Below are 26,640 nucleotides of genomic sequence, written 5' to 3'. Positions count from 1 at the left end.
ATAAAGTTATCTTAATTCATGCTCTCATGTTTAAATGAGGGTTTAAAAATAAATAAGATCCTTTGACAGAGTAACTAAATCCATAGGGGTTTTCAATCTGAACTTTGCTAAGCATGTGATGGAAATAATCTTCCTTCCTGAATTCTAATAAAAGCATCCCGGTATCTTGCATTGTCTAATGTTTCTAAAACATTCCGAAGTTATTCTGTATAGTACTACCTATTACAAGCGTGGAGAAAGATCCAAATGCTCAACAGCAGGCAAATGATAAAATAAATGAGGCATTCTCATGAAGTGAGTCAAATATAACTTGGAAGATTATATAGAATGAAAAATATTTGTGAGTGGAATTCAAAATAGTATGTATACTAAGATGATAACAATGTAAAATATGGATGAATGGGGGAAATAATATGTAAAAATGAAGAGTTATGTTGTGTGTTTATGACCTATTACTTTTTTTAAAAAATAGGAGATATTGAAAAATATTGAAAAATGGTTTAAAAGAAGAATCATAATTCAAAAGTATTGGCAATTGGTAACACATACACACATAGACATATTCATATGTATATCAGAGTTTTTAAAAAGGTAAGTGACAAAAAGTGAATCATTTGGAGAGTTAAATTTGGTTTTACGTTTTCTGTTTATGTCATAAAAAGTATTTATGCATTGACAGATTGGAAGGTGTTTAATATGACATGAATTGTTTTTTTGTCTTTTAGTGTTCCTAAATGTGAACTGACTTGATGAAATATACACCTTATTAATAAAATTTCATAGAAAGTCTGGAAAGTAAAAGTTTAAAAGTAAAAATCATCTACCATTATTCCATGACCCAGAGTTCTACCCATTAATGATATTTTGACCCTTTCCTTCTATAATATTTTCTGCACATAGCTGTATTTTTTGACCAAAAAGTAGGAACATATTGAACAACAGATTACCATCCTATTTTATTTCATTTAATAATATCCCCTATAAGATTTTTTTCATGCCTTAATTGTTCTTGGAAACATAGTTTGAATGGTTGGTTATTAAATCTATAATTTATTTAGATATACTATTCTTCCCTATTACAAATAATGCTGAATTGCATATCCTTGTATATGAATCTATCTGATTCTTTTTAGAAGTCCTACTAAAAGACATATTAAAGGTTTATTAAGGCCTAATTCACATAAAGTAAAATCACTTGATTTAGGTTTATAATTACGGATTTTGATATACAGTTTGGCAACCACAATATCAGGTGGGAGAAGCATCGCTCAATGTCTACATTTCAGCTTTGGCTATGTGAGAGCGAATTTTTTTTTTTTTTTAAGATTTTATTTATTCATTTGAGAGAGGGACAGAAGAAGAGAGCACAGCTCGGGGGTAGAGCAGAGGGAGAGGAAGAAGCATGCTCCTTTCTGAGCAAGAAGCCAGTGCAGGGCTTGATGTCCCAGGATCATGACCTGAGCTGAAGGCAGATGCTTGACCCACTGACCCACCCAGGTGCCCCAGTGAGAGTGAATATTAAAACTATGGGGTAAGGAAGAGAGGGTTTTTTGTTTTCTCTTTTTCCATACTAATCTCAACCCATGCATTTGATCAGTATTTCACATTTCTCTCTCTCTCTCTCTCTCTGGGGTAAGGAGGAGAGGGTTTTTTTGTTTTCTTTTTCCATACTAATCTCAATCCATGCATTTGATCAGTATTTCACATTTCTCTCTCTCTCTCTCTCTCTCACACACACACACCCTCTTTTGCCTTTTACTTTTTACTCCATACTTCTGTCAGCCAGTCAGCTCAGGAAAATCACTACTGCCATCTTCAATCCATCCACAAGTCAAAAAATGACCCACCTAATTATGGGCAATGCTATGCTATATCTAGCTGTATAAGCAAAGACAGTCGAGAGTTGTGATGCAGTCTTATCTAGTAAATAACCAATACTGATAACCCACAATTTCCACAACAGAGTCTGCAAACTTCCCTTATAAACTCTGATTTTTTTTCTCAGACGTTAGTCTTCAAGGTGATTTTACATGTGTGCACACATATATATGAGTTCACATACACACACGTACAGCCTAACCCCCCAAGTTGAGAATCATTCATGACGAGAGATGATTTAGATATAACCAAAGAAAAAAGAGGTATGGTTTTGGTAGAGAAAAACATCTGTGAATACAAATAGGGGGATTAGATTGTTTAGAAAGAGAATTACGGTCAGGTCTTACCTCTCTATTCCTTAGGATGAAGATCACTGGTAAGCTGAAAATTTGATCAGTTTGGTCAGTCACTATCGCAACTGAGGCACAATCACTATGCCTCAGAACAAGTGTGTCTTTCCTCATTCCACATGTGGGGTTTTCCTTCAAATGTCCCATGCCAAGAAGAGGCCATGGCCCATTCTCTGTGTGTCTATACGGACCCTGAAATCCCTTTCTCACCCAATCCTGCTTTACTCTGCTCTCGCCAATCAGAAATTCCAAAGCTCTCTACTCCAGGGATGCTGTGAGTTTTAACATACAGTAGGGCATGGCCTGGTACACTTCCTATACTCCAGCTCTTATCTCCCCCATTCATCCATCCAGTCATCAGCCAACAAGTGTTTCCTGAGCACCTACTCACCTGTTCCACGTTCAGCACTGTGTGAGATACTGGAGTACACTGTGAACAGAACAGACTGGGCAGTGCTCCTACAGAACTTCCATGTAGCCTGCCTCTATACCCATCACCTGTCTCCCTCATTCTCCAACATCAGGTCTTTTGCCTGCAGATGTAAAATCCTCCCCTAACTCCTAGATTTAGCACAAACAACTCATGCCATCTTTTCTTCTCTATCACCTTCTGAATCTTCTAGTTCTTATCTCCATCCCAATCCCATCTGGCTAGACATTTCAAAGCCTTTTTCACAGCTCTTTAGACTTTGTCTTATGGGGTCCCTTTACGTCTGTTTTCGTTTTCCTCACATTTCATTTCAAAGCAACCTTCTGCTGTGACCCTGGAATAGCAACACCAGTTCTGGGATTCAGCAATATATTTTAAGCTAGATGCCAGGGAACATAAAGGTCACTAAGAAGTTTCTTTGTTCAAAGAGCTAAGTGCTCTAGTCTGGGGAGGCAGCAACAATGGGGACCTTAATTGATGCAGGGTGATCTGTTTGATTATGGGTAACTCTGCTTGATTTAGGGGGAATCCATGCCTAAATGCCAAGGGCTCGTCTGTTAGCTTGGGAGCAACCTAAAGACAAGAACCATGTCTTTTTTAATGTGGGACCAAATCCCCACTGGGGCAGTGCACTCACCTAACTAAGACTGGGATCTTGGGCATCTTCTTGGAGACTTTAAAGAAACTTGTGTCCCCTTTGTTGTCGGTGAAGTACACGCCGGCCACACTGGTCACGAGGTTGCCAGGGAATGTGAAAAGCACCCTTTCGTCGTCGCCCTGGTTGGCCCAGTCCCAGGCCTGGCCTCCAATGAGCAAGCCCCCTCCACGTTTCATAAACTTGACCAACTTTTCCGTCATGGTTTCATTATAGGCATCAATGCAGTAAACCCCGAGGGAGTCTTTCACTTCCGGCTCAATCTTCGCCTCCACCCCAGATCCCTCAAGGATTTTGGCCAGGGGTGCCAGGGATGGGTGTACACCAATGGGAGCCCCAGGGGAAGAACAGAGCCAACCCACTGCATTGAGGAGAAAGGTAGTGAGCTGGGCCTCTACCAAGTAGTCCTCATGGGACACCACCACCAGGCGACCTCGGCCATAGGAAGAGGCAGCAATGAGAACCTGGCCCATGTCATTCACCATCACTGGGAAGGAGGCCTCTCCAATTAGAAGCAATTCACATGGGATGGCATCTTCAGGGACATCCCAGCTTGTCACTCCATTCATAAGGGCCTCAAAGGCAGCAGAGGGAGTCGCCATGGCTGGATCGACTTCTGTAAGAGGAAAGCAAAGACTCAGTTTGGTAAAGAATAGATAAACAAATAAAGGAGCCAAATGGTTCACTTCTCCCCTAGCAGGGGCAATTCTTCCCGTGACGCAAAGGAGACAGACTCTGTCAACTGACTCAGGGACTAACCAGGGGTGTCAAGGTATCCAACCCAGGAGACCTCATCACACCCTTCCCAGTCCTCCTAAACTCTTGCGGCCAAACGGAAAGAGCTTGACACTTTTCCATTGCAGAAGGAAACAAACAGAAGTGGAGAATGTGGGCAGAATTGTGCCCCAAAGAGTTACCTGTAAATCCACCTCCTAATACCTGTGAATGCAACCTTATTTGGAAAATAGTGTCCTTGCAGGTAAAATCAAGTTAAGATGAGGTCATGCTGTATTTGAATGAGCCCTGATTTAATGACTGGTATCTTTTAAGAAACATCTGGACACAGACAGAGACACACAGGGGAGAACACTAAGAGAAAATGGAGTGATGCGTCTATATGCCAAGGGAGGCCAGAGGTTGCTGGTGAGCTCCAGAAGCTCTGGAAGAGGTGCAGGACAGATTTTCCTTCAGAATTTCCAGAAAGAATGCCTTGCTAACACCTGGACTTCAAACTTCTCTGCCCCTACGACTGTGAGAGAAGCATATTTCTGTTTTAAGTCACCCAATTTGTGGTGATATGTTACAGCAGCCACCAGAAACTAACACAGTGGTGCCTCATGCTGCCCCTTGTCCCCCTCAGCAACCACGTTGATCTTATTCATCCCAGCTTGTGGAATCCCAGAATATTGGTCTAGAAGGTCTGGGTCCTCAAAGGATCTTCTTTGGTCGCAATCATAGGTTGGGGAAGGGGAAAAAATAGGTCCTCTGTGGCTTGAATCCAGGTCTCCATCAGCTAGGAATTATGGCAGATTCTTCTTCCTTGTACCTTGTACCTGGAGAAAGGTGTGTATGTCTATGGATGTGACCTCACATAAATCCTCCGCTTCTTCACCAGGAGCTCCCTGCTCAGATGCTTGATGTCTGTCCTCCACTATGTTCACTTTACTGAAACAGTTCCCCCGAGAGCAGATGTGTTTTCATAATTGGGACATCTAGTGGTTGGCGTTCTCACTGACAACTCAGGGGCACCGGCCAATACTGCTGTCCTGTTCCCTGAGACTCTCACCGCCTGTAACGTTATGGCCAGAGCCAACGTCATCATCTTCAACCTGCTGACCCATTCACTTTCTATCCTTCCCTGACCTCTTCTGAAAATGCAGGTATTTCTTGTGTTTATCTTTGGTTCTTAACATCTATCTATTTCTCGTCAGAAAATATGTTTGTTCCCAAGATAATAGGCAAAGCAGTTACAAGCTCAGGCTCTGGAGGGAGGCTATCTGGGCCTGAATCTTAGCTTTGTTTGCTTACTAACTGTGAGATAGGGCAACACATCTCAGACATCACTTCCTCATTCATTAAGTAGGGACAAAAGTGTCTAGCACATAAGGTTGTCCCAAGGATTAAAGGAAATAACAGGTTAAATATCTCTCAATTATTCATTATATATATGAGTGTGTGTGTGTGTGTGTGTGTGTGTGTATTTACATATAATTATTTGGTAAGAGTAAGCTATTTAACTTGCAAATGTGCATAAGAGAGAATTCTTTTTTTTTTTTTTTTTTTTTTTTTTTTAAAGATTTTATTTATTTATTTGACAGACAGAGATCACAAGTAGGCAGAGAGAGGGAAGCAGGCTCCCTGCTGAGCAGAGAGCCTGATGCGGGGCTCGATCCCAGGACCCTGAGATCATGACCTGAGCCGAAGGCAGCGGCTTAACCCACTGAGCCACCCAGGCGCCCCTTCTTTTTTTTTTTTTTTAAAGATTTATTTTATTTTACAGAGAGTGAGCGAGTGAGTGGGGGGAGGGGCAGAGGGAGAGAATCCTCAAGCAGATTCCCAGCTGAATACGAAGCCGAACGTGGGGCTCAGTCTCATGACCCATGAGATCACGACCTAGAGCCGAAACCAAGAGTCAAATGCTCAACCAACTGAGCCAGCCAGGCATCCCATAGAGAATTCTTATAAAGTGAGCAAAAGCCAAACCTAATAGATGTTGTAAATACTAAGCTAAAAATTTAATGATTCCGATTTTATAGTTTTCACATTTTGGAGCCAATGCTAACAGTAATATTAATTATGATTACATTTAGTTCTCAAGTGTTTCCATGGGTCCTTGAGAAAGTCCTGGGCACAGGCACTGTGCCTTCCTCAGGTAGAGATGAAAAGGCCCTGGTTCTGAGGTAATGAATAAACTCAAGATCCCTCCTGACAGAGCACTCTACCACTGCAGTGGTCTCTAAAACTAAAGAAGTCTTAAATTTAGTCTTTTCCTTCCAAACTAGCTCCTCTTAGGCACATTACATGAGCTCAATGTCCCTAGCTGCTACGGAGGGTGACATTGACCTCAGAGAAGTTTTGAGATGATAGAACAGGCAGCTGGTTCACAAGAGCTTGTCCTTTCCCTGCTCTTCCTGGTGTCCACAAATAGCCAGGACAGCAAACTGCACAGAGTCAGAGTAGTGCCCTTCTCCCTCCTGTCCCATGTCCAGCTGGTCACAGTCCCGTCAATGTCATCGTACATGGTTTCCAACCATAGTGCCAGGAACCTAGTTCAGATGCTCAGTAATTCATTCCTCGACTAAACTGACCCAGTTTCTGAGTCACCAGGGCCTGATCTTGCCTCTAGTCTTCTAAAGCCACTGATAGTATTATTTCCCAGAAGAGAACCCCCTCCCAGAGCTTTGCTTTTCCCCACAGGGCTAAATCTGACACCTTCATCTTGGGGTTTGAGGTCTCCAGGGCTGGCTGCTCCTAACATTTTCCAGCCATGTCTCTGGCTACCTAACCTCTCCGCAGCTTCCAGAACACTTGGCATCCCTGGACATGCCCTGCTTTCATTTTAGAGTCTCTTTTCATGCTCTTTCCTTCCTGTTCCCTCTCCCACCTCTTTCTACCTGTTGAAATCCTACCCTTCTAAGAGAAGTTATTCATAGAAGAGGAAATTTAAATGGCCAATTAGTCTATGAAAATATGCTCAATTTCACTAGTCAGACAATTGAAAATAGAATGCATGATGTTGCCTATAAGATTATCAAAAAGGAGGAAGGAAAAGGAGGAAGAGAAGGTGAAGAAGATAAAGGCAGATAATAATGCCCAGTGTCCAAAAGGCCAGGAGGATGTGACCACAATTTGCTGGAAGGACCAAGACGCTGACGGTAATCAACAGTGGGCAGCCCTACTTCAGAGGTGAGATCCTCGGACCAGTAATCCCTTTTCTGATTACCTTTCATACAGAAACAAGAGCCGCAGGATTGAAGACATATGTACAAGGAGGCTCACTGCCACACAAAACTACAATTGGAGACAGATAGGTGACAAGGAATATTTTCCAGAACCATCTATGATTTCTGTGGGTGCATCTCTCTAACCCAAAGCCATACCTATCCCACTTCTGCATGCTACCCCACCCCACAGCCTAGTGTTACAACATAAGACCCTGGGGCATAGTCCCCAGCCAGCCACGCATACCTACACCCTAAAGAGCTGCCCATCAGACCCCTCCTCTCCGGGCCCTAGTCACTGCCAGGGCTGGTACTCCAGAAACACTCATAGCAGAGAACTCACATTTTTTGTCTCACTAACTATATTTCAAGCTAGTTCATGGGGGAGCTGTCTGTGGAAAAGTGACAGAGGGATGAGCAGTTGGCCTGGAGATTTGAAAAGTAGGGCACCAGAATGAAGAGGGCTTTTCCTGTGGAGTTGCCTCCTTCTACCTGCCAGGGTTTGGTAAGGAACACTCAGTTTCCCCTGTCCTGCTCCACAAGTGAGACTGTAATGCAGCCTCGGCCTGATACCAACGGTGCATGCATGGCAAGCCAACATCTGCAAGGGAGAATGTTTGGATAAAGGAAGATAATTTGGATCATAGAATATCACGTCACTATTACAAAGAATGAGTTAAATCTGTTTTGCATCTATGTAGACAACCCTTGATACACTTTAAGTAGAAACCTCACATCATTGTAATTTTAGGACACAAGCCCATTTTTGTAGGGATAAAGACAATAACAATAGTACTAGTAATTTTAGTAGGAGTAATCACAACACACTGCTTTCTAGGTTCGAAGTATTATTATAAGTTTCTTTCATAAAGTATTTACTCCTGACAAAAAAAACCTGTGAGTTTGTACAATCACTATCTATTTTATAGGTGGGAAACAGCAAACAAAACAAAAAATGTGATGGCCAGAGAATGTGTTACTTGCTCAAGTCACACAAGTGTGAGTAATGGATCCTGGATTCAAACCCCGAAAATCTTGTACTGAGTCCACATTCTTAAGTTCCAGAAATATACAAGCCTGTTAAGGACCAGAATTTTATACACAAGAGAAAAATCTATGGAGGCCATATTTCAACATGCCAACATTAACTGCATTAGGAAGGGAAGAAGTGAACAGTATTCTTTCTCCTTAACCAGGTCTGCATCCTTTGAATTGTTGTATATATTACTGTTACAGTTCAAAATACCACAGGTAGGGGCGCCTGGGTGGCTCAGTGGGTTAAGCTGCTGCCTTCAGCTCAGGTCATGATCTCAGGGTCCTGGGATCGAGTCCCGCATCGGGCTCTCTGCTCAGCAGGAGCCTGCTTCCTCCTCTCTCTCTCTCTGCCTGCCTCTCTGCCTACATGTGATCTCTCTCTGTCAAATAAATAAAATCTTTAAAATACCACAGGTAATAGAACTTCAAACAAGCAAGTAAACACACTTTAAATGATGGAGTATATACATTAATGGATTGCTCAACTGATCATATCTCACCTAAAATGCATTTTTTCATCAGTTGCGCATTTATCTACTAAAAAAGTTGATTTCCTTCTCTGTGGGGTTCTTTGAACTTTGCAGCTGGTTCTGTTCCCACTTTAACCAGCTATCTCCATGACTCCAACACTTGACTTTTTAACCGAATGCTTCCTGTTTATGCCGGAATCCATGTTTGCTACTCCAGCGTGGGGACTGCAGAGGAACACAGCCTGAAGGGGGGTGGGGTAGGGTGGGGAGATCCCTTTTATTTCTCTCCCTCTCTCCATCCTTGGTTTTCCTTCCATGGCTTCTGCTTTCTCTCCTCTGTGCCAACTCTGGCCTCTTTCAGCTTGCTGGAAATCAAGACACCTCTAAAGCAGAAGGTACAACCTGTAACTCAGGCAGAGAGCTTTATAAATCCCCTCCTCCTATCACAAAGAGCCCCATGCAACCTAAATGGGGTTTCCCTTTAAGAGTTGTATTTGGAAGGGAAGGAGGGTAGCAGGCCTGTCTTGGGTACTGCACCACATCCTGCTTTATAGTTTGATTTCAAATCCAAGTAGAGTAAGTATCAGAGATCAGGGGTATGTGTGGTTCTTTAAAAGTAAGCATGATTTAAAATGCTGTTTTTCTATTCCCCTATTCCTATCCTACTACATTCCCTTCTCAATTCCCGAGTCCCCCAGGGCCTCTCTCTCTCTCTTATATTTGCTCATTCCTCTGACCAGGGAACTCCCAGGAGAACAGCATCATGGGGAGCACAAGCCCTGGAGTGTTGACCAGCCTGCCTCCCAGAGGACAGTGTCCTAAGAAATGGACAACGCCGGACACAGGTCGTTCTTAAATTCGAGGGGTTGTCCATACTGAGTTCCGGTGTGGGATCCTCTCTCCTCTCCAGGCCCTCACTCCAACCAGACTTTCCTACACAGGCCCAGAGCCAGTCCGCAAAGAGCTTGTCCGTGACGTCAGAGGAGGAATGGAGGGGGCCTGGGGTGGGGAGGGTAGTAGGGGGAGGAGGGGAGCAGAGCGGAAAAGCTCTGCTTGGCAGGGAATGCTCCAGACCCACTGGCACCGTTTGGGTGAGGTAGGGGTACACAGACCACTGCGCCTCTTGCATTTACTTACACACACACACACAGACACACACACAGACACACACACACACACACCCCGTTTGGGTGAGGTAGGGGTACACAGACCACTGCGCCTCTTGCATTTACTTACACACACACACACACACACACACACACACACACACACACGTGTCTCCGGGGACTAGTGAGAGTGGTAAGGGAAGTCAGACCTAGAGCCAGTGTTTGCAAAGATCAAAGGGCAGTAGGGCAGAAGTGATGCTCCGTCACCAGCCACCTGTGTGACCCTGAGCAAGCCCCGCCTCCTCCCTCGGCTTCGATGAAGCTGCGGAGGAGGTGCTGTTCTTGAGGTCGGGCCTGTACGAATCTCCACCACACAAAGCACGCAAACACAAACATCAGATGTCAGAACCCGGAGAGGGGCAGCAATGCGGCAGCGGCGACGCGGAGCCCAGAGCAGAAAACAGCATCGGGGGCCAGGACACAATCATCGAGGGACCGGTCCCAGATCCGGCGCCCCCGGGCCCGCGGCGCGCCCCTCCCGCAGGTCCCGCAGGTCCGCCCGCGCCCCCTCGCGCCCCCTCGGCCTCCGGCACCGCCCTCCCCTAGAGCCAGGCCGAGTTCCCCGCCAGCCACCCCTTCTCCCGCCTGCGGGGCTTCGGCAGAGGGCCACTCACCGGGTCTCGGCGGCAGCTGGGGGCAGGGCTGGGGGTGCAGTGCGGACGCACGGTGCGGTGGGGAAGGGGCTTCCCTGCAGGCAGCCCCGCGGCGCGCAGGCGAGCGAGCTGGTAGCCGGGAGGAGGCGCAGCCGGGATTGGGTAGGGGGGGAAGGAGGGGTTTCTCCTTCCCACTTCCTCCCGGGCGCGAGAGCGAGCCCAGGGGGCGGCGCTTGGCAGGGGACAGCGCTTCTTTGTGTCGCCGGCCCTGCTGGCTTGGCATTGCAGCGGCCCCCATCCGGGCAGAGTGGACGGCCGTTCTATTACAGACAAACTTCTCTGACTATTCGTTACTAAGGGAAAGGCTGAATAAGTGATAGGACACCTTCTGTGCGATATTATTCAGTTCTTAGGAAAAGCTTAGATCTCCATTTGGTTGTGGACAGGGGGTTTATTTGACATACTGCGGGAGGGGGTAAAAATTATACAAAACTCTTAGCTGTGCTTTCATTTTTATAATAAAAAATCGCCTTTTACGTATTTGTACTATGATGGGAGAAGGGAGGGCTACATCTCTACCTGTTAATGTCTGACCTGAGGAAGAGCACAGGGCAACTTTTATATAGCTCTGCATTGTTTGCATTATTGTCTATGTTACTTTTGTAAGTTAAGAATATATTACATTTCAAATAGACAATAGGTAGCTAGTGTACATTTCCGTTCTATTTCTTTCTTGAAGTCTTCTCTGATCACCAGTTGACAGCCGCTCCTCCCTTCTGTGAACTGTGAGTTCTACTTTGTCCAGGACTTCATTGTCCTCAGGTACTAGATCTAGCGTGTGAAATGCAAGCTAGGACAGCAGTTAAAAACTCAGACTGTCATCAGATGTCCTGGGTTCAGATCTCAATGCTAAAATCTACAGGCTGAGTGGCTTCAGCAAGTTACTTAATTGCTCTGCCCTCAGTTTTACCTGTAGGATGGGAATGATAAAATTAGTACCTATATTACAGGTTTATTTTAAGGCCTAAATTAGGTGACTGAATACTTGTAAAGTTCTTAGATCAATGACTAGCATACAGTAAGACTGGACCAGTGCCTGTTAAATAAAACATTCAGGCTGTCCTAAGACTCAATACTTCATGTTCCAGGAAAATGCATACTTTTAAATATACTGACTAGAGTTTTGGTCCAAATCCAAGTCATATTTCCTTTCTGGAGCCCCCTTCTACCTCCTTTTCCTCTTTCCTTTCTTCTTTAAATCTTTCCCCAAATTGAATCATATAATTAATAGCCAATAGGGGATGTGGGTTGGTGAGGTCAACGGCATAAAACATAGAGGGAATGACAGGAACAGAAATCAAGAGAACCTTCAGGATCCTGCCCAGTGAAGGACCACTTGAGTGACAGTGAGCATGTCCTTTAGTCCTTTAACTCCCTCCTGACAGAGCTCAGGGTTCTGAGCTAATAAACAAGGAGGACTGGAGACTTGCTTGCTAAGTCCCTCTCCAGTCTCAAATGACAATAGCACTGCAAGGCAAACCCCCCAAATACTGAGTTGTCTGGAAAATTTTAAAATGCAAAACAAAAACACACCTATTGCTTACATAAAAAGAAAAAATAAAAAAACAAAAATATACGTGAGAAGGATAGACCCTAACTTACATCTGAGGATGGATATGAAATTTGACAGGGAAAGGATTTTAACTGTCAGGTTTTGTTTCTTAGAAAGGAGGACACACACACACACACCAGTAGTGGGGGGAGACGCACATACACACCCACGGGGTGGGGGGCAGGGAGAGCAAGTGTGCTGAAGCAAAGGTAATATAATGTCTGCATCTGGTAATTCTGTTATATTATTTTCTTTATGTATCTGCAGGTTCGAAATATTTCATCATGAAAAGTGTTGTAAAAGGGCTGAAATTCCTGGAGAAAAATGAAGCACGCAAGAAATATGAGCCAGAAGAACCAGACACAGAGATGGAGAGACCACAGGGAATCTTTGGAAAACATCTGCCTCCCTAGGCCTAAGCGGTCTCAGGCCCAGACCCTGACTACCTTCGCAGCCCGACAGGCGCCCCTCCCCCGCGCTCCTCCGGACCTCGTCTGGGTCGCTCCTTCTCCCACTCCGGTTGCGCGGAGTTGCTCCGCACGCCGGGGCCTGCTCCGGTTCCGGAACCATCTTTGGACGATACTCACCCGTTATCCCGCAATTTTCACACCGGGCTACTCTGAAGGGGTAAGGGACTGCTTTGCAGAGACGTGACAAGGAGACAGGGCAGTCAGCCTGCGGATTCGGTAATTGGTGGAGGTGGCGGCGGCAGGCGTGCAGGGGTAGTTGGGCTGCAGTGCAGAGGGTCTGGGGGGGAGGGGCACAACCCAGGAGCTGATTGGCGGCTACGGCGGAGGGCGGAGCCTGGCCGGCCGCCCCCACTCCTCAGAGGCCCTGCTTTGTGTCTGTTTCTGCCAGAGAATGCAGCCCCAAATCCTGGAAGGAGTCCCCGCAGAGCTCTGGGAGTGCGGGAGTGGTACGGAATGATTTGTTAAAAAATAAATCCGTAAACTATTTACCAACAAGGGAGGGGTTGATAAATATAGATTTGTATATAAAACGATACATAACTATTTACAAGGATGAGTTAAATATACATATATGTGCCAGGAGTTAGGCTGTATCTATGTTTATATTTTTAATGAACATTTAACAAGGTATTAAAAATAGCTTGCATTTTTTTAAGGAAAAATTTATTACATATGCTTATATAAACAGAATCAGTTACTTCAGAGAGTTAAGAGTAGATTAGTTTTAAGTATGTTTTCTTCATACACCTCTAACATTTCAGTAGGAATATATATTATTTTGTAACAAAAATGGATAAATTTAATAGACTAAAATAGATGAAATATCCTTGCACAAATAGCTGGTAGTGACACATCCATAAATATGATTTCTCTCTGTGTGGGGAATTCTTGAACTTTCCCCCTAGTCCTGTCTCATTTTAGTCAAGTAAGAGCAAGATATAACACCTGACTTTAGAGCCATAAGCTGACTATATGGTCCCGCCTTGAATCCATGTCTTCTCATCCAGCTTGGGGAGCTCAACTTTAGAAGCTGGGAGAGAAACCACTTGCCTCTTTTATGGCTGGTCCCAAAGGCCTGAAAGATTTGTGTGGCCTCTGTACATTCTGCTGTTTCCTCACCCTTCACTCATCACTGAACTGGCCCTTATTCTGTGGGTGCCTAAGAAGAAGGTGTCCCTGACCAAACCATTCTCAAGAAGTGACCGTTAAAAATGGTCCCCTACCACAAAACAGTGTCCAGGCTGGACCTTCCACAGGAATGTGGATTCAGTGGTAAAGGGTAGATTCCTATATCCTGTATCACTTCAGGGTTTCATTAAAAGTCTCCAAACTAGAGTAAACATAAGTCAAGAACTTTATTTTATTCTTCTTCAGATTCTCCACTTCATCATGTGGCCACGAACACGTGTTTGGTAATGTCTGTTTGGTGGATGGGTGGACAAGATACATGAATGTGGGATGAGGAACTCTTAGCACACTCCTCAACAAGACAAAGAGCAGCTTAACAAAATGAATCAAATCACACCTTTCCTATGTTGTAAGTTTTCTCCTCTTCTTCATCTTCTCTTATTTAATCTTCAATAAACACTTTGTTTTCTTCCTGTATCTGCTAAAATTTCAGCTAGTTCTAGCCCCTCTCTGTTTCAGACTTCACATTACAAGCACCATTTTAAATCCTATATCCTTCTAGAGTTTCTGTTTTTCCAGTTTCTACTATGAGATTGTCATGAAATCCTGAATGTAATGAAATAACTTTTGAAATATTACATTCTGTAAATACTCAGCTAAATCGGCATGAACAATTTATTCAAAATCCATACTAATAAAATATTATGCAGTTCTTAAAAAGGACAAGCTCAAGGCATACCTTGAGTAATGCTCTCCATATATATTTTCAGCTAAAAATTTGTAATGCTTCTATTGAGTTTTTATGTTTATTTATGCAGGAAAAATATGGACATATTTGGTTATCTCTGGAAGTGGAGAGGGTTGGCTACTAATTTTTTTCTTTAGACTTTTTGTATTTTTAAGATGTTTCAAATATAATTTGGGTGTAAAAAGGACTATTCGATAATACCACTCTTAGGCTTATACCAAAGAGAAATGTATATATATGCATCACCAAAAGACACATACTAGGATGTTCAAGGCAGCGACATCCATAATAATCTAAAACTGGATACTACCTCCTTTCTTTCTTACCCCTACTGCTGCCCGGGCACTATCTTCCATTACAAGTGTCTTAAAAACAAAGAGAAGATTATTTTCAGGTAAATTTGAGAATTTATTTTCAAAAGATTTTTAAGGAAATTCTAAAGGATGTATCTCAAGAAGAAATACAATAATCTTAGATAAATTACCTGAAATGCAAGACAAAATGATAAGAAATTTTTAAATCTGGCATTGAGAGAATACCTTATTTGGAACAACCCTTCCACTGAAAACTCACAGCAGTAAAAGTTGGACAAAATATAGGAGACAATGGAAGATTCTGAAGAGGAAACAACACAAGGAGAACTTGAGAAGCTATAATCCCAAGGGAAGAAACACACAGGACATGAGCTCCACATCTGCTGGGAATTTTCCGTTTAGGGCATTTTCTAGTTCATAATGCAGAAAAAGTGAGGCCAAGCAAAAAAAGTGTCAGTCTTTCTGATTCAAGATTCTCAAACCAACTGAACTCATAGGACAAGATTTCACACGAGAAGGTATCTCTGAGAACTGAATATAAAAAAAATCTATGTACAAATTCCCCTTAATTTGTCACTGGCTGACTCTTAAGCTATGCACACACAGAGAGGGACTGCTACCTCCAAAAATCCACCAAAACTTGTTGAAAATGGTGGTTAAATGTTAAGCAGGTGACAGTTATTTCAGTAGCTATACTGTTCTGGGAATAAAGCAGTGGAGGTCAAGAAGGTCACAAAAATAATATACTCTTGTCAACACACTCTGCTTTCAGTTGAGACATGAGAGGATTCATGGCATATCAAAAGAATGACACCTTTGGAGTAAAGATTATGGTCTTGAGTAAAGTAAAAACTTAAAATACTTCAGTTTTTAAAAAGCTTAAAACTAATGTTTGATAGCATAAAAGTAATCTTCTGGTGCTTTGTCATTTCTCATCCCCCCCAAAATCCTCTTTGAGTAACAATAAAATCAAGTATAACTTTATAATTTTTCATTTATGATGTCCTTTACCCAATAAAATATTTAGGGAAAGGCTAAAAATCCAATTACATTGCCAAGAACTCAGAAGAAACAACAAATAATAGAAATAGACTCATAGGTGATTTGGACATTTGCATTCTTACAGATTGACTTTAACTGAGTCAATATGTTGAAAAATTATAGAAGCAAGGCTGGAGAATTTCACTATAGAATTAAAATTCATAAAACTCATATATAGAAAACCATAAGAAAACAATCCCATTTGCAATATCATTATAAACAATAAAATACCTAGGAACCAATTTAACCATTAGGTAAAAGATCTATACACTGACATCTACAAAACATTGAAGAAAGAAAGTGAAGACACAAATAAATGAAAAGATATTCCATGTTCATAGATTAGAAGAATTAGTAATGTTAAAATGTTCATACTAACCAAAATTATCTACAGATTTAATACAATCCCTATCAAAATTCCAATGGCATTTTTTACAACACTAGAAAAAAGAAATCCTAAACATCATATGAACCAGAAAAGAACTCAAATTGCCAAGGCATGCTTCCGCTAGAAGAATAAAACTTGAGGCATTACATATGCCTGATTTTTAATTATATTACAAAGCTATAGGAATTAAAGTATTATGGTACTTGCATAAAAACAAACACATAGGCCAATGGGAAAAAAATGAAGACTCCAGAAATAAGCCCACACATTTACATTCAACTCACTGTCAACAAAGGTACAAAGAAACAGGGAAAGGATAGATAGACTCTTCAATAAATGGTGTTGGAATAACTGGATAACCACATGCAAAAAAATGTAACTGGATTCTTGTCTCATAGCATATATGAAAATCAACTCTAAATGTCTTAAGGACTTAAATGTTAAGACCTGAAATTGGAAAGCTACTAGAAGAAAACATAGGGAATAAACTTCTTGATATTGGTCTGGGCAACAAATTTTTGGATATCACCCTAAAAACACAGGTAATGAGCAAAAGTACACAAGTGGTACTACTTCAAACTAAAAAGCATCTGCACAGCAAAAGAAATAATCAACAGAAGGAAGGGACAACCTATGGAATGTGAGAAAGTGTAAACTTTATATCCCCAGTAAGGGTTAATACAAAAATAATTAAGGAATTCAAACAACTCACTAGCAAGAAAATAAATAATCCAATTAAAAAATGAGCAAAGGACCTAAATGGACATTTCTCAAAAGAAGACATACAAATGGCCAATAGGTATATGAAAAAGTACTCAAATCCACTAATTATCAGGATATACAAATCTAAACCATGACATATTATTTCACACCTGTTGGAAGGACTACTATCAAAAAGATAACAAGTATTGGTGAGGGTAAGGAGAAAAGGAAACACTTATGTACTGTTGATATGAATGTACATTGGTAAAGTCATCATGGAAAACAGCATAGAGGTTCCTCCCCAAACTGAAAACAGAACTACCATATTATCCAGGAACCCAACTTCTGGGTATATATTCAAAGAAAATGAAATCAGTATCTGGAAGTGATGTTTGCACTCCCATGTTCATTGCAGCATTATTTGCAGTAGTCAAGATATGAAAAATCAAAATGACTTAAATCATTATCCAATGAATGAATGGATAAATAAATTGTTGTATATATGTACAATGGAATTTATTTAGCCATAAGAAAAAGAAAAAAACCCGGCCATTTGTGACAACATGGATGAACTTTGAGGGCATTATAATGTTTCAAAATTTCAAAATAATTCAAAGACAAATATGTGTGACCTCCTTTATATGTAGAATCTAAAATAGTCAAACTCAGAAGCAAAAAGTAGCATGGTGCTAGGAGGTGAAAGAAATGAAGAGAAGTATAGATCAAAGGCTGCAAAATTCAGGTATATAACATAAATAAGTTCTGGAGATCTAATGTATACTACAGGGACTATAGTTAATAATATCATATTATATACTTGAAATTTGCTAAGATAATACATCTCAATTGTTAATACACACACACACACAAACAAAAGGTAAACTATGTGAGGTGATCAATATATTAATTAGCTTGATGTGGTAATCATTTCACAATGTATACATATATCTAAACATCACAATGTGCATCTTATATATATGAAATTTTCTCAATTATACCCCAATAAATATTATGAATTAAATGTGTTATACAAAACATTCAGCCTAAAACATTACAACACATAATTTCCAAATAAGATTAGTAGTAAAATGGGGAAACAAAGGAATAAAAGAGATAGATAAATCAGACAAAAAGTAACTAGCAAAAAAAAAAAAAAGGAGAGAGAGACAGAAATAAATCTGTTTGCCCTACTAATCACAATAAATATAATTGGAATAAATTATTCAATGGTAAGTTATAAATTGTCAAACACTAATTTTATTTTTTTATTTTATGTACTTATTTTTCAAAATTATTTGGGAAGGGGAGGGGTCAAGAGAAAGGGAGAAATTCTCAAACAGAATCTCTGCTGAGTGTGGAGCCTGATGCCGAGCTCAATCTCATGACTTTGAGATAATGACCTGAGTCAGATGCCCAAACAACCGAACCACCCAGGCACTCCTCAAGCAATAATTTCAAAACCAGCAATGAAAAACTACAGGTAAGTTTGTGACCTATATATGACTTAAAACAGATTTAGAAAGATTTAAAGTCAAAGGATGAAAGATAAATCTTTCTTAAAGGTAATCACCAATCAGGATCAACACCAGTCAAAGAAACCTTGACTTTATAGCTGAGCAAATTAAGAGTTTAAGACTAAAAGCATTAATAGGTAGCCATAATAATGAATCCTTTCATAAGGTTAAAATTTTCAATTTACTCCAATTCACTAATAATAGCCTCAAAATACATAAAGTAAAACTATACACACCTACAATGAGAAATTTCAAAATCTACTATCACAGTGAGAGATTGTAACATACTTTTTTTTTTGGTAATTGACAATTCAAACAGATAAAAAATTGATAAGATATGGCAGATCTGGATTGTATAATTGCCACACTTGTTAATTAATTAGACACTACACATTATCTTCAAGTGCACAAATGTAATGGACCATGTGCTAGGTCATAAAGCTAGCTTCAAAAGTCTAAAGGAACTGATATCAAACATTCTCTGACTACATAATGAATTAGGCAACATTTACTGCAAGATAATAAAAGAATCTTCATGTGAGTAACTAGAAATTAAAATACATTGTTGTGAAAAAACGCATGGCTTAAATAAGAAACCATAATGAAAATTATAGATACTTATAGCTATATAATTGCAAAATATTCATGTCAAAACTTGTGAGACATAGCTAAAAAGCAGTGACACAAATTTAAGTGCTTAATGAGTTAAGCATATGAGCTAAGCATATACCTTAAAAGCTTAGAAAATAAATACCAAAAATTCAAAGAAGAACAAATAAAATAAATAACAATTAATGAAAAAAACCTAAGTTTTATGTATGTGTGTATAAGTAAATGAAAGAGCTAATAAAGTAGTCTAAATTCTGGCAAAATTAGTCAAAACAAAATGAGAAAGTGTACAGGTCAAAATAATGATAAACTAAACATAATCAGAATATTATGAATAATTTTATTCTAGTAAGCTTGAAAAATATATATAAATATATAACAGTTAAATATCTTAGCAAATAAATTCATGAAAGTTGACTCATAAGAAAACCTAGATAGTCCTATAATCCTTAAAGTAATTGAACCAATAAGTTTAATACCTTTTGATAAAGTAAACTCTGGGGTTTTGCTGGTGATTTGAGGAGATATTAAAGGACCAGATAATTCCAACCTAGCCCAAATTCTTCCACAGAATACCAATAGTGAGACTATTACCCATCTTATTTTATGAGGTGACATCAACAAATAATAAAGTTAGAACCAAAGAAGATAATTGCATGCCAATCTCAATTCACATATATAAATGCAAATATCTAATGCTTATGTCTATATCATTATATAAAAATTATTGCATATTTACCAAAGACAGTCTATTCCAGGGATGCAAAGTTGATTAAATATTAAAGACTGAAGACTATCTTCATCATATTAACATATTTAAATGGAAAAAAAATGAGAAAAATCAATAGCTATAGAAGAAGCATTTTATAATAAAACATCTACTCATTTTAAAAAAGTGCTTCCCAGAAAAAGAATCCAACTTTCTTATTATTGAACAAGGCATTTATAAACTAACCATTGCAAATGCCAAAGTTTACATAATGAAATCTTTCTTTTTATCTTAAGGATAACAAAAAGGATAAAACCTTTATTCAACTTTATACTGAAAGCCCTAGCCAATGCAGTTAAGACAAGAAAAAGAAATTAAAGGTATAAGGATTGGAAAGGAAGAAACAAGACTGCCAATTTTTAGGCGATATGACTGCCTGTGTAACAAATCTGAAAGACTTTAATATAGGTAAATTTAGAATTACTAATGGAGTTTGTCACATTTGATATAGAGTCAATATATAAAAGGCAACTGATTTTCTATACATCAGGAACAATAAGCTACAAAATATAATTTTATAAAAGAAAACATTTAAAATCACAGTAAAAATATAATGTGTTTAGAAATAAATTTAATAAGCACAGCAGAAGGAAAACAATAAAAAATATTACAAAAAACATTAAAAAACATTGAAGTTGAACTAAATAAATAGCATTATGTACCAAGTTCATAGATGGAAAAATGCAACATCTTAAAGAGGACTTCTCTCCCCAAATTGATATGCAATATCAACCAAAATTCCAACGGGTTTGTTTACACGTGTGTTCCTTGTTTTGGAGAACTTGATAAGTTTATTTAAATATTTATATGGAGGCATCTGGTTGGCTCAGTTGGTTGAGTGTCTGACTCTTGGTTGGTTGGTTGGGTCATGATCACAGGGCCACATGGTTGAACCCCACATCAGGCTCCATGCTCAGTGCAGAGTCTGCTTGAGATTTTCTCTCTCTCTCTCTCCCTCTGCCCCTCCCCCTGCTTGCATGTGCTGTCTCTAAAACAAATAAATAAAATCTTTAAAAAATATATTTATATGGAAGATCAAAGATCCAAGAATTGCTAAAAACTCTTGAAGAAGAATTAAAAAATGGGAAGAATTTTACTACCATATTTTAAGACTTCTTATAAACCTAGAATCATTAAGGAAATAGATAACTACAGGCCTAGGAAACTTAAAACAAATTCATGTATATGAAAAACTGAATTCTTGCAGATCACTGGTGCTGGGACAATTGATTATTCATATTGAATAAACAATATAACAATCAGTTTCCAGGTAGATTAAGACAAATTGCCAAATGCAAAGCTATAAATGCTTTAAGAGGTAAATATACTAAAATTAATTTATTGGCTTGAGAACATAACTTTCTTTTTATAAAAGAAAATATTGGTAACTTGAAATTAAAATTCAAAACTTAGTTCATTGAGAGAGATGGACATAAAGAGAAAGAAAAACTAAGTACCAAATTGGAAGAAGATATTTACAGCATATATAGCTGACAAAGAATTGGTTATCATCCACATTATATAAGGAAAGCATTCCAATGAGGCAATAAGAAAAAAAGCAAACAACCCAATATGAAAATGAGTAAAAGACAGGAATCAGGATTTCAGAGAGAAACCACAATATTTCACCAATGTCTGAAGAGATGGACACTTCATTAGTTATCAGAGAAATGCTAATTAAAATCACAGTGGAACACTTTCATGTGCACCAACAAGTTAAAAATGAAATTTGATAATACCAAGTTATAACAAGTATGTGGAGTAATAGAAACTCTCATGTCTTGCTAGAGGGAGTAAAAACCAGCTCAATACTTAGGAAACAGATTGGAAATAACCTAATAAATTTGCACATACACAAATCTTATAACTTGGTAATTCTATGCCTGAGTATGCAGTTGAGGGAGCCAGAGTGAGCCTGTGGATGTGAACCAGAAGCCACGTGTAGGAATGTTAGAGAACATTATTTGTTAATATCCCTGTAGTAGGCAGCCTTTAAAATGGCCCCCAATAATCCCTGCCTCCAGATATTCATGGTTTTGTGTAAGCCCTTTCTCTTGAGTGCTGTCTACAACTACTGATTCACTTCTAATAAACAGAAGATCACATGTCACTTTTGAGATTAGGTTACAACAAGAATCTGACCTTCATCTTTATCTCTTCTTCTCTCAGGGAGCCTTTATCCTGAGGAAAGCAAGCTGCCATGTTTTCACTAGTTTCTAAACAGAAGCCCATTTGGCAAAGAAATCATGTGTCCAACCAAAGCCAGTGAGGCCAAGAGGCTTGCCAACAGTTACTTGAAGGAGCTTGGAAGGGGTTCGTTCCCTCTACCCTCAGCCTTGAGAAGACTATAGTCCCAGCCAATGCTGCTTACAGCCAGTGAGAGATACTGCCTCAGACACTCCCCGTCAAGCTCCTCCTGGATTCCTGACACACAGAGACTGTAAGATAATAGGTTTTTGTTTTAAGCTGCTAAGTGTTGGGATAATTTGTCACACAGCAATAGATAACTAACACATTTCCCAAATGAGCAACAACCTAAATGTAGAATGGATAAGTTATAGTACACTCCTACCATAAACAGTGAAAATGAAGGAATCATCAAGGGTGAATCTCAAAAACTTGAGTATCTACAGTATAATATCATTAATATGAAAATTTTAAAAATAGGGAAAGCAAACATGTCTATGTTTTTGAGATACACACACAAATCACAAAACTATAAAGAAAAACAGGGAAATGATTAATCCAAAAATCAGCTGTCACCTCTCATGGAAGGGAGAAGGGCTTAAGCAGCTACTGTGGTACTGCAGTGTCATTTTTCAGTCTAGGAGATGATCAGGCATTCTGTTCATTATTCTTTAGACTGTTCTTAGATGTTTTATATACCCCTTTCTAATAAATTTTTAAAAAAATCAAACCAAAGCAAAAAAGAAAAGATATTGAAATGAAGTCGGTGGACAAATAACTAATTTGGAGTATGAAAGGATGGATGGATGGATGGACGCACGGTTTGCTAGACAGGTCATTCGGTCCTTTCTGTCTAATTGAGCTTGCACTTCCTTCAAGAAGTTTCATTACTATCTGATTCATAAGTCTTTTTCTCCTATACTTAAAGCCTTCTCCATTGATTGCAGGTTTACCCAACTCATTGGCCAGCTCCTGCGGTTGACCTGGGAACTGTATAATCCAGTACTTACAGCTTCAGGCCAAACACATTCCAGACTAAACGTTCTGCAGGCTTCACTGCACCTACTCTCACCAGCACCACCCCTCCCGCACCCCGCACCTCCCTCACCCAGTGCAGACACTCAGAGCCTTTGGGCACCTAAAGCCCTGGAGCATGTCAGGACTTTGACCTTTCAAGGGTCAAAGTTGGGGGTTGGGGGGCGGTGGGAGTGGTCCTGCAGAGACCAGCAACACCCAGATAATTTAAGAGCAAGGCCCCTGGAGATGGGTATCATTACCTCCAGGGTTCCTTTTAGCTCAAATCTCAATAGCTCCTCGCAGAGCACACGCACCAAAAAAGCACAAGAAAATGGGGAAGGGGAAGGTCATCGCCTCCTGACAAGCAAGGGTGACAAACACTGCAGCAAGAAGAAAATAGAGACCGAGTTGCAGGAAGACAGCAGAGAAGAATCCGAGAGGTAAACAGCAAGAAATTCTATTGAACACGTCTGCCACCCTCCCCTTGGGGACAAACGGAGGCCCCGTACCAGTCCCCATTCTTCTCTACCCCACAGCACACACGGTCTCCTCGGGCATTCCCTCCGTCTCCGGGTCTCCCCCATCCCACCCCACCCCCGGGTCGCAGCGCTCCGGGGCGGTGGCCTCTGTCGATCCCAGGCCTCTTTGGGTCCAGAATCCATCGCTGACTCTCACTTACCGTTTGCCCGGCTTTTTCTGCGGCGCGGGTTCGGGGCGGAGAGGACTGGCTCGGAAGGGCAGCGGCCGTTCCCTAAGGCAAGGAGCTTCTCAGGTGAGAAGGGAGTGGGCGGCGGATGAGGCTGGGGACGTGGAAAGTCTCAGGCAGACACCGGGGCGAGCGGGGCAGGGGAGAGGGGGCGTCCCAGGAGCTGATTGGTGGCTGTAGCGCTGGGGCGGAGCCTGGCCCTCTTTCCCCGGACCGTAGAAGCTTCGCTTTGTATCCATTTCTGCAGGGAGATGCTGGCCGTAGATCCGGAATGGGGACCCCAGCACCCGTCCAGGGAGTGCGGCAGGGCAATTTGTTGAGAAATAAATCTGAGACAATTTATGAACAAGTGAGCAATTGATATAATATATTTTTATAGGCGATAATACGCGATTATTTTTAAAGACGAGGTAAATCTACTACGGGTCCTAGATATTTTTAATTAAAAGCGTCAAGTTGCATTAGAATGGAGCATATGATTACATTCTTTTAAGAAAACCATCTTACATTGCTTATACACCGGGCAGAGCTAAGAGAGAAGGAGTTGCTATTGATACTTACCTTCATAACCACTGAGTTAGGGCGCCTGGGTGGCTCAGTCGTTAAGTGTCTGCCTTTGGCTCAGGTCATGATCTCAGGGTCCTGGGATTCAGCCAGGTATCAGGCCCCCCGCTTAGTGGGTGCTCTGCTTCTCTTTCTGCTGCTCCCCCTGCGTGTGCTATTCTGTTAAATAAGTAAATAATTTTTTTTTTTAAGCCACTGAATTGGGGCACCTGGGTGGCTCAGTGGGTTATAGCCTTTGCCTTCAGTTAAGGTCATGATCTCAGGGTCCTGGTATCGAGACCCATATCGGGCTCTCTGCTCAGCAGGGAGCCTGCTTTCTCCTCTCTCTCTGCCTGCCTCTGCCTGCTTGTGATCTCTGTCTGTCAAGTAAATAAAATCTTTTAAAAAGCCACTGAATTATTTTAAAATAGCACTTGTATTGTTTTGTAAGTTAAGAAAGAGGAAGGTGTTAAAAATTTTGCTAATCAACGAATAGGTGACAGACACTGGGCATGAGAGAAAGAAAGCTGTGGCTGTTACAAATCTAGACTCTGAAGCGTCTGGCGGGGCTCCTCCTTACGATCCGCGGAGTGCATTCCTCTCCTATGGCTGCAGTAACACATGACCGCAAATTTAGTGACTTGAAAGAATACATTTATTATCCTACACTGCTGTAGCTCAGAAGCCGACCAGCTGCAGTCAAGGTGTAGACAGGAGGACCTGCGGGGAGAAATCATTTCCTTGACTTTTTCAGCTCCTGGAGGCTGCTCAGATTCTTTGGTTTTTGGGATCCATCTTCAAAGCCAGCCATCTCTCCACCTGGATCTCTCTGCCTGTCCTCCTATTTCTCTTGCTTCTCTTTCACTTATTTCTGAGTGACTTTGACCTGTTAGCTCCCTTTCTGCCCTGGATCCCACAGACCACCTTCGGTTCTGAAGCTCACTTCCCTTTTTAAGCTTATTTCTCTTTCTGTTCATCTTCTCTTCTGCATTTGTTCATCTAAAGAGTTAATTCCTTCTTTGCAGGTAGAAAGTGTAGTGGGTAGAGCACCTTGTCAACAGAACACTTGGTTGTGCTCTCTTACTCCCACTTAAAGCTCTGCTGCTTTTTGGGGTTGTAGAAACACACACGATACCCTGTGTGAGATACTGGCGTTCTTGACTCTGAGGCCTGTCAGTCCTAGTACCCCACCTCTCTGCCTTTCTTCTCGGGCTCCTCACCCCAGGCCTGACTTTCCTTCCAGGGCCAGAGCCAGTCCTTAAAGAGCTTGTGGGTGACGTCAGAGAAGGAGGGGCGAGGAGAGGGGGATAAGGGAGGCAGCTGTGAGAGGAGAGAAGCTGAGCAAAACAGCTGGGCGCCCCCATTGGCAGGGAATTTGCTGGCCGAGGTAGGTGATGTCTGCCAGTATGGGTGGAGGAGGTTTGCAGGCTGCTGCCGCCTTGTCTCCCCCCAGACACACACACACACACACACACACACACACACACAAAAACCAGCTAAAAATCATGGGTTTTGTGAGTGTCAGGGGAGGGAGTGGGGGAGGGCAGGCATGTGTGCTATTGACTCTGAATTTCTGAGAGGAGGAGGAACATGGCAAGAGAGAAATGCAGCTGCCTTGGCAGAGAGAATGAGAAAGAGAGAAAGCTCAAGGCTAAGGCAACTTGGGTCTTTTAGGAGCACCCAGTCTGCCTCTATAGAAGCCTCCAGACACCCTGGATGCTTCCTCTGTCTTTCAGCCTTGGAGGACTTTCTAGTCAGAAACTACCCCTCTGTGTACGGGAAGCCAAGTTGCTCATTTCTGGAAACCTCTGAGAACTGAACCCCACGTCTGCCCTCCATCTGTGGTCCGGCCTGGTGGGGCAGTTCTGAGGGAGGCTAGGTTTCCACAGGTAGCTTGTAGATTTCCAAGGAGAAAGGGACAGTGGTTGTACCCGTGAACAGAAAGGCTGACCCTCTCCTGAGTCAGAAAATTCTTCCTTCCTTTGAACTGATCCTCCTGTGCTTTTTCCAGAATCTTGAGCCTGTTGGCCTCTGGACTGGAACTCCACCATGCGCTCTCCTGTCTGCAGCTGGCTGATTGCAGAGCTCCAAACTCCCTGGCCTCCGCCATCGCCTGAGCCAACTCCTTGCAATAAATCAATGTCTTCTACCCCTATCTATACAGATTTACCTATCTGTAGCCCCTCACTGGGGCTTTTCTTTATTTACCAGGCAGGCCTTGCTCCCTGTGTGTTTTCCTAAGCTTTTTTTTTTCTCTCCTCACCACCCCTAAAAGCACTATATTGCATAACAAAGGGACTTCTAGTGTGTGTGGGGGGACATTTTAGAACACTGAAAGTAACTCTTCACTGTAGTCTGTGATAAAAGCCTCGAG

General features: G+C 41.3%; 2 protein-coding genes across 2 annotated transcripts in view; one reads left to right on the top strand and one right to left on the bottom strand.

The window, feature by feature from the left end:
- LOC309844619 (uncharacterized protein) overlaps positions 1 to 10,741 on the bottom strand; it is a 66,257-nt gene extending 55,516 nt beyond the window's left edge. Inside the window, exons 1-2 of the mRNA XM_082691717.1 lie at positions 10,540 to 10,741; positions 3,296 to 3,929 (exon numbers count right to left, since the gene is read on the bottom strand). Of these exons, the coding sequence (XP_082547843.1) occupies positions 3,296 to 3,915 (620 nt within the window). The 5' untranslated portion in view covers positions 3,916 to 3,929; positions 10,540 to 10,741. The remainder of the gene's footprint in view (positions 1 to 3,295; positions 3,930 to 10,539) is intronic.
- A 1,977-nt stretch (positions 10,742 to 12,718) lies between these two features.
- Positions 12,719 to 26,421, top strand: LOC309844596 (uncharacterized protein). The gene is made up of 5 exons (XM_082691674.1): positions 12,719 to 12,816; positions 13,975 to 14,137; positions 22,948 to 23,457; positions 23,554 to 23,789; positions 26,278 to 26,421. Exons 2-5 carry the CDS (start codon positions 14,133 to 14,135, stop codon positions 26,283 to 26,285), a joined length of 759 nt encoding a protein of 252 aa, XP_082547800.1. The 5' UTR covers positions 12,719 to 12,816; positions 13,975 to 14,132; the 3' UTR covers positions 26,286 to 26,421.
- The last annotated feature ends 219 nt before the right edge of the window (positions 26,422 to 26,640 follow it).

This window comes from Mustela nivalis (genome assembly GCF_964662115.1).
Source record: "Mustela nivalis genome assembly, chromosome: 12".
NCBI classification, from domain to species: Eukaryota; Metazoa; Chordata; class Mammalia; order Carnivora; family Mustelidae; genus Mustela; species Mustela nivalis.
Note: the sequence above shows the minus strand (reverse complement) of the source record. Positions and strands in the feature narration are given on the sequence as shown.